Here is an 8,400-nt window from a genome sequence, read left to right as displayed (position 1 = left end):
GTTATTTTGAAAGAGGAAAACTTGGCCATTTTATTGTTATATTTCTATTTTTAGATGGTATTAAATAAGTTAAAAGAGCCGAGTATATAGTTTCGCACATTATAAAAGTTATTCGATAATATTTTTCATAGAAAATCCAAGTCCAGTAAAATTAGGAAAAAAGTTGATTTCTTTTATTTGCGTCTGTTTGAAAGGACAGATAAAATTAAAAGGTATAAAAAGAAACAATAGTTGTTTCCTTTTACTTATTAGTGATTTGTTAGGATGTCTTCATACTAATGCTGAACACTTCTTCTTTTTGATGGTTTCATAAGGTAGCAACTTCAACTGTTATTTTTCTTTATTAGAGTTCTAATATTGTACATTAATTATGTGTATATTTATTAAACACGATTTTAAATTATTGATATAATAGAACAAGTATTGTAACTTATAACAATTTTATTTTGTCCTTGAATATCGAATATTTTTGGAAAAATTTAATTCTTCAATAATTGACAACAAATTCATCAAATAAAAAATAAAAATGAATTTATTTTGCACATAAAGTTGAAAAAAAAGAGAAAAGATTAAAGAAAAAATATACGTAATTTTTATATTGACTAAAAATACCGCCTAAAATGAAACATAAAAAGTAAATTTCTACATTGTTCTTGGGCCCGTGCTCAGCTCCCCACCACTAAATCTCTTTTTTATGGTCAATACAAAGCAATAACATTAGTACCTATTGTTATCTAGTTTTTTCCCGTCTTTACCCCTAGTATTCATAACCAATGCAGAGCAAACGTGTTATAGCGTCGTTTGCTATACGCAGATACGTAACTACTCTTTCTCACAAGTGCCAACAGAAAAGCCAACAACCCACTTTGCCCCTGGACTTTTGCTCCGTGAGCAACTATGATGTTTACTCACTGAACAGAACATTACGCGACCTTGTCAAGTATGGGTCTTTAACCTCTGCACTCCACCTGTTTGAAGAAATGCCTAAACGTGATGTGGTTACATGGAATATTATGATATCTGGATATAGTCATTATGGGTTTCCAAGAAAATCAGTGTACTTGTATAATAAAATGGTTTCTCAAGGTATCAAGGAGAACTCGTCCACTTTGTCCTTTATATTGAGCATATGTGCTAACGCAGGTTTATACAAAGAAGGGGTTGAGATTCTCAGTAGAGTAGTTGTATTGGGATTTAGTATGAGCTTATATATTGCCAGTGCACTTGTTAATATGTATATACAAATGGGTCTTACAGATGTTGCTTTCAAAGTGTTTTATGACTTACCAAAACGAAACTTACCTGTGTGGAACTTGGTTTTACGTGGAATTTGTGAAGCGGGTCAGTCCAGTGAGTTCTTAAAATTGTATAGTGATATGAAGTTGGAAAATGTGGAGCCTAATGGGCTTACATTTTGTTATTTGATTAATGGTTGTTGTAAAGAGAGACTTCTTGACAAAGGCAGGGAGATACATTCCCATGTGATTAAGACGGGGTGGTTAGAATCAAATATCTTTTTAGCTAATGCATTGGTAGATTTTTACTCTGCTTGTGGCATTTTGGTTGATACCAATAAAGCATTTGAATGTATTCCGCCTCAGGATGTTATTTCATGGAATTCAGTGGTTTCTATTTATGCTGCCAAAGATTTGTTGCATGAAGCTGTTCAAGTCCTAGAAGAGATGAGATCGTGGGACAAACATCCATCTGCTATGTCTTTCGTGGCATTGTTGAATTTATCAAGTCGCAAAAAGGAACTGCTCTTTGGAAAACAAGTGCACAATTTTGTTATGAAATTGGGCTTTGATTATGGAAATGTCCTCATTCAGTCGGCTTTGATTGATATGTATGGGAAAAATGATGACATTGAAAATTCAGTTTCTGTATTCCAGAGCTCCCCTGAATTAAGTCTCGAATGTTGTAATTCAATGATGACATCTTTGCTGCATCTTGGTGTCCCCCAAGATGTGTTTGAGCTGTTCAGTTGGATGGTTTGTGAAAATATTACGTTTGATGAAGTGAGTCTGTCCTCAACAATAAAGGCATTATCATTCTATTCCTCTCCTAGCTTGGATAGCTGTGATTTGTTGCATTGCTGTGCAATAAAATCAGGTTTTGATTTTGATATTATGGTATTATGTTCTCTGATTGATGCATATTCAAGATCTGGACAGATTAGGTACTCTCAGAAGATTTTTGAAGCATTTCCTTCACCTAATATCATCGGTTTCACTTCAATAATTAATGCATATGCTCGGAAAGGAATGGGAAGTGAATGCCTTGGATTGTTTGAAGAAATTATCCAAAAGGGTCTAAAACCAGATGAAGTAACATTCTTATGTATACTGTTGGGCTGCAACCATTCAGGTCTAGTTGAAGAGGGGAAAAAGATTTTTGATTCAATGAGACTTCATGGGGTCTTTCCAGACAGGCGGCACTATTCATGTATGGTGGATCTTCTGGGCCGTGCAGGTCTAGTCATTGAGGCAGAAGAGTTGCTAAACCATGCATCATCGACAGGAGATTCTGTGATGTGGAGCTCACTTTTGCGAAGTTGCAGGATTCATCAAAATGAGCATGTTGGAAGAAGAGCAGCTAAAAAGTTAATGGATCTTGAGCCAGAGGATCCTTCTGTTTGGTTACAGGCCTCAATTTTTTATTCTGAAATTGGGGAGTTCGAGACTGCAATATATATTCGAGAGGTTGCAGTTGCGAGGAAGATGAGCAGAGATATTGGCTATAGTTTAATTCGGGTCCATGAGTGCCGTTAAATACACTTGAATAAAAAGTGTGTAAAAAGGACATATGGATGGCTAATTGGCAGTTTGATCTGCAGTACACTCTGGATAAGTTTTTTCTTAAAAAAATGTATATCTACCAGAATGGACACTTCCTCTGCCTCTATACTTTTGAAGCAAGGAGGCCGTGCTGCGTGTTAACCAACTCCACTACCAAATACAAGTTGAAGAATTTTATGTCTTATTTGGTCTCTCCAAGTACTAGACAACCTTTGTCTAGTTCTTCTTTTCCATTTCCAGATTTTCACATTTGATGACGAGATAAATCTACTGCATAGATAATTTGACTGCCTAAAGAGGCACTTTTGAAGGTTGGTGCTGCAACATGTATTGCTGTATGGGTGAGAAAGAATCTAGAGGAGCACTTTTACTGATGAATAATATATTGAACCATGGCTGAGGAGTAAAGCGAAGACCTCTAAAATGATATTCTTACACTTGAAGTGTGGGCATGTAGAAAATGCAACACCTTTATCTACTTTCAAGCCAAGCGATATAACCCCCCACTAAATCCTCTATTTTCAGCACTAATACATACATATAAATTAATACTCTATGATCTCCCTTGATTTATGTGAATCTAGAAATACAGAAGAAATACCAGAAGAAATCATGGCTAAGATACTCTTCTTGTTTTTTGTTTTGCTAACGGTGACTCATGGAATTGCATTAATCAATTTGTCAGATGAAGTCATCCTGTCAGAGCTTGAGGATTTGGATGCAGAAGAAGGTGATGAAGCAGAGTTTTTTGACCTCCCCAAATGGGAAACTCATCGTGGAAACAAGATTCTTGTAAATGTGGATAGCTTTGGAGCAGTTGGTGACGGGGCTTCAGATGACACCAAGGTAACACGTTTTAATGTTTTATAAACTGAAACGTTCACCACAACTATATGCAGATCGACTTCTATGCGTTTTGTTATTAAAATTTAGTCAATTAATGGATTAGAATGTGTTAGGAAAGTTGAAATATGATCATACTGTATTTACTTCGTTCATAATCAAGGTTGTCTTTCATACTGATTGTTTTCAGGTTTCTAGTCTTTACTGTTTAATTCTCCTCTTCTAGGGGGATGGGCAACTTGCATATTAATGCTGCATCCATGCAACTTGCAAGTTACCTTCTTCCACTTTGTCATATGTACTATCTCAGGCTTTTGTTGATGCGTGGAAACAAGCTTGTTCAACTCCAAAATCAGTCCTCTTGGTCCCTGCAGGACGCTTTTATCTAGTAAATCCAACAAGGTTCCGAGGGCCTTGTGCAGGCAGATTGAGAGTCCAGGTTACACTAATTGCATCTATTTTATGCGTTGTTTCAATTTATATCCTCCATTTTGCTAACATTACCCTAAGAAGAAACTTATGCATATAATACTTGGTTGAAATCAGTACTTAGTCGACTTAATCATAAAAAAAGAAATCATTACTTTTTCGTGTATAGAATCTATTAAGCAAGCTCAACGCGCCTTACGATGGTCATAAATTTGAAACGTGATTAAAAAACAGATTGAAGGAACTATAATAGCACCGGACGAGCCTAAAAACTGGGACCCAAAGAATCCACGAATTTGGCTTGGCTTCTTTAACTTGACTGGAGCTCTGTTCCAAGGAGGAGGAGTTATTGATGGATCAGGCAGCAAATGGTGGGCAGCTTCATGCAAGAAGAACAAGACTAATGTAACTGACACACATGCACTACTTATATGTTCTTTTGCGTTTTGACAGATACAGATGATAATCTTATTCTCTTTTGTTTTTTGTTTTTTGGGTTTTATCTCGATAACAGCCTTGCAAAGCAGCACCAACTGTAAGGAAGTGGAGAACCACGGGGATCTTACGTCTAACTCTTATCAGCATTGTGAAATCAACTTACACAGAAATTCTAATTGCAGGCATTAACTATATATGCGAGCTCAGGTATAAAGGTGAAGGGCCTAACAATCCAAAATGGCCAACAGATGAACTTTGCCATTTCTCGATCAGACTCTATACGAATAACTGGTGTTAAGGTTTCTGCTCCTGAAGACAGTCCTAATACGGATGGAATCCATATAACTGAATCAACAAATGTTGTACTCCAGAATTCCAGAATTGGAACAGGTCTCGACATCTCTCATATTATCTACATTCAGAACTCCTTATTCGACTGATGTTGACCTCATGAACGAAGTTTGCATTATTTTATGTTCTCATCTATGGGATAAGACACAGAGTAAAGAGCAGTCTCTCTTTTGAAAATAACATTTTGGTGCAATTGAATTGCTTCTTAAATGTGTCTTTCAAGCAAGGCACTTCATATCTACCTTAAATCTCGCCTTGAACTCTGTGCATCTGTCTCACTTTACTGTATGAAAAAGCTAGCTTGCAAACATGTATTAGCCTTCCTCTCATGCTCTGTGTTTTCTCAAACAAACTCGCACATGCACTGTTTTAATGAACATGGCTTTTTATATATCATGAATATACTTATGATACAAAGAATAAATACTGGTTACTTTCCTATCTTATTCAGGTGATGATTGTGTCTCAATTGTCAATGCTAGTTCAAATATCAAGATGAAGGGAATTTACTGTGGACCTGGCCACGGAATCAGGTAGCACATTTTGCCAGTTATCGATGCCCTGTTTTTAAAATTACCTTTAGAAGTTCTCAGAAGGGAGCTAGGAGTCGGTAAATAAACTCGAATTGTATGAAGGAATAAGCGAAAATATCATTCTCACCTTGTCTTCTAAACTGATTCTGTTGCATGAATGATGACTGCCAGCATTGGGAGCCTTGGTAAGGACAACTCTGTTGGTATAGTAACTCAGGTTGTACTTGATAATGCATTTCTCAGAGGTACCACAAATGGTCTGCGGATCAAGACATGGCAGGTATCTCTTTTTTAGTGTTGTGTAGCACTTGAATTCATCCCTATAGAAGGCATTACACACATGATCGTTTGAAAATTAAGATTTTTAAGCTGACTTTACAACAGCTTTCCTTTTAATTAGCAAAAAACTATAGACTCAGTGACCTTGTCATGCAAAAGATTGATTTATTTATACAAAATCCTGAGCCCCAACGAGGAAAGAGCTTGCCCAGTTCACATTGGCAATTATATTTTGTCTGCTAATATAGAAATAGTTTTTCTTTTCATCTTAGAATCAGAATGATAAAAATTTCTTGTTCTCTTAGGGTGGAGCAGGTTATGTCCGTGCAGTGCGCTTCCAAAATGTGAGGATGCAAGATGTTTCCAATCCTATCATCATTGACCAATTCTATTGCGACTCACCAAAGTCGTGCCAGAATCAGGTATTCTTCTCAATTGTCATGTTTTCAACTGATAATCTGTTAGTTTTCAAAGGAAAAAACTAATTTCTCTCCAATAGTTGGGAAAGTCAATGTAACAAAATGTCATTTGTTCTTGACATCATAGACATCTGCAGTTGAGATAAGTGAGATAGTTTACCGGAATGTTAGTGGTACTTCAAAGAGCCAAAAGGCAATCAAATTTGCATGTAGTGACAACGTGCCCTGCAGCCACATTGTTCTGAATAACATTAACTTAGAGACCAGAGATGGTACTGCTGAGGTCTACTGCAACTCTGCCACAGGGATTGGTTATGGTTATATTCATCCATCGGCGGAGTGCCTGAACTCATCTGACAAGAAAATTGAGAAAATGGAGGCCATGCTTGACGAATCAAAGGAAGAATACCTGATTCATACTGAGCTATGAATTGACTTCCACATGCCATTGCTCCAACATGATGATTATTGAAGCAGATAATCTTATTATACATCCTGTAGTTTAGTGCTTACTTACTGATTTGAGTAATCTCAGATTCTGAGATTCCTAACTAGGTAAGGTAACAGCTAAATGCTATTTTACAGGGATTCATTTAAAGATATTTATAAAAATGTTATATTGTATCCTTGAGTTTTCTCCCGTGATACATTCAATGTAATACACAGATTTTATGTTCAGTGTGCAAATATAATGAGAAGGTTCAAGAAGGCCAGTTTCTCATTTCTTTTTCTTCAGAACTCCAACTCCACTCTAGTTAGACGCGAAGGGACCCACCATCCCACCACATTCATTGTGACCACATATCACAAAGCATTTTCTTCTTCTCTAAACCTTTCATGTACTCCTTTTCTCAGAATTAATGAACAACTACGAATATTTTCATTTTCTTTATTCATTTGGATTTTTCTCCAATTTCGTTTCTGAAAATTGATCATGCCTTCCACCCATGGTTCATGAGTACCATACATTCTGTTAGCAATTACAATTTACTCGAAACACTGGCTGGATACTATTTCATCTAAAAGTTAAATTTGCATGAAGTTTCCTAAAATATTTCTATAAAAGATGGAGTAATTGTTGTGACTTGTAAAAGAGTAGAATAAATGATCATTATTTTATGTGGTACAAAACTTGTTTTAAAAGACAAACCAGCCATTCGTTCACCTAATGAGCATCAAAATGGCTACTTTTTTGGTGGATTTATTCTTTCGGTAAGCTAAGAAGTATCTTTAAGAAGACTCCCATACTCCAAATTAGTCCGAACAAGAAAAAAGACAGTAAAAAATAAAACGGAACGTTGGTTATGATTATCATTCATGTTGCAAAGAGCCATAGGCGGTCTTACACAAGTTGCTATGATAAAGTGACAGCCTTCATATTGCAGCAATCACATATTTGGTTTCTGGTACAATGTCCCTGTGGCCTTGTGGGCCAACACACAGACTGATGCGCTTTATTTTTTCTTGTGACTGAGTTGTGTTGCTCTAGTGAGTTGCTTTAGTGGTGACAAGAGTGAGTTGCTCTAGTGGTGAGCACCCTCCACTTCCAACCAAGAGGTTGTGAGTTCGAGTCACCCCAAGAGCAAGGTGGGGAGTTCTTGGAGGGAGGGAGCCGGGGGTCTATCGGAAACAGCCTCTCTACCTCAGGGTAGGGGTAAGGTCTGCGTACACACTACCCTCCCCAGACCCCACTAGTGGGATTATACTGGTTTGTTGTTGTTGTTGTTGAGTTGTGTTGCTCCAAAACGCACGCATAAGTATACCCGGTCGACAAGTAATAAAATAATAAGCAGAGTATCGTTTTCACAAGGACTTTCGAATTAACTATCAATTAAATAAAAGTAAAACAATTATTCTATTCGAGCGATTTTCTAAAGTATGATTTTTAACTATAACTAATCTACAGTTGTAAACTAAGAGACTAAAGAAAATAAGGCGGAAGCTTGGAGACGAATTCAATGAGAGAAAATATTTCAGAGCTATGAGTTAGCTAACAATCCCGTTGAGTTTTCTACTTAAATTGTCCAATTAATTTATCTAGTTTATTGATTGAGATGGTTAATATTACCCATAGCATTCAATCGAAGTACTACTCCCCTATTCAAACTAACCTAACGACTATATTTCTATGATGTTAGAATTAACAAGAACACATTAATAACTCTTGTATAGTAATCAAGCAACGCGATTAGGTATAGTTCTATCCTAACGGCAAAATTCGTTCCCGTGGTTCAGGTTCAAGATCTTGCTCTACTCAATCCTATGTGCAATCTAGAATTCTCACATTCGAATTCAATCATAGACCCGTAG

The 8,400-nt window shown here is 36.6% G+C and overlaps 2 protein-coding genes across 2 annotated transcripts; both read left to right on the top strand.

Annotated features, from left to right (window-relative positions):
* The first annotated feature begins 663 nt into the window (after positions 1 to 663).
* LOC142166903 (pentatricopeptide repeat-containing protein At3g50420-like) lies at positions 664 to 2,916 on the top strand. The gene has a single exon (XM_075226676.1). The coding sequence runs from the start codon at positions 774 to 776 to the stop codon at positions 2,769 to 2,771; it is 1,998 nt and encodes a 665-aa protein (XP_075082777.1). The 5' UTR covers positions 664 to 773; the 3' UTR covers positions 2,772 to 2,916.
* A 301-nt stretch (positions 2,917 to 3,217) lies between these two features.
* LOC107819519 (putative polygalacturonase At1g80170) lies at positions 3,218 to 6,810 on the top strand. Its single transcript, XM_016645632.2, has 9 exons — positions 3,218 to 3,644; positions 3,952 to 4,080; positions 4,305 to 4,475; positions 4,585 to 4,605; positions 4,691 to 4,898; positions 5,311 to 5,392; positions 5,564 to 5,672; positions 5,977 to 6,093; positions 6,218 to 6,810. Exons 1-9 carry the CDS (start codon positions 3,354 to 3,356, stop codon positions 6,518 to 6,520), a joined length of 1,431 nt encoding a protein of 476 aa, XP_016501118.1. The 5' UTR covers positions 3,218 to 3,353; the 3' UTR covers positions 6,521 to 6,810.
* The last annotated feature ends 1,590 nt before the right edge of the window (positions 6,811 to 8,400 follow it).

Source organism: Nicotiana tabacum, chromosome 12, assembly GCF_000715075.1.
Source record: "Nicotiana tabacum cultivar K326 chromosome 12, ASM71507v2, whole genome shotgun sequence".
In the NCBI taxonomy this organism is placed as follows: domain Eukaryota; kingdom Viridiplantae; phylum Streptophyta; class Magnoliopsida; order Solanales; family Solanaceae; genus Nicotiana; species Nicotiana tabacum.
The sequence above is the reverse complement of the archived record's forward strand: the minus strand, read 5'-3'. Positions and strand labels throughout refer to the sequence as shown.

Excerpts from the sequence above, each read along its gene's own strand:
- LOC142166903 (XM_075226676.1), top strand. The coding sequence starts at position 774 with ATGCAGAGCAAACGTGTTATAGCGTCGTTTGCTATACGCAGATACGTA.
- LOC107819519 (XM_016645632.2), top strand. The coding sequence starts at position 3,354 with ATGATCTCCCTTGATTTATGTGAATCTAGAAATACAGAAGAAATACCA. Across the intron at positions 4,606-4,690 it reads CTTGCAAAGCAGCACCAACT|GCATTAACTATATATGCGAG; the intron begins GTAAGGAAGTGG and ends TTCTAATTGCAG. Across the intron at positions 5,393-5,563 it reads GGACCTGGCCACGGAATCAG|CATTGGGAGCCTTGGTAAGG; the intron begins GTAGCACATTTT and ends GATGACTGCCAG.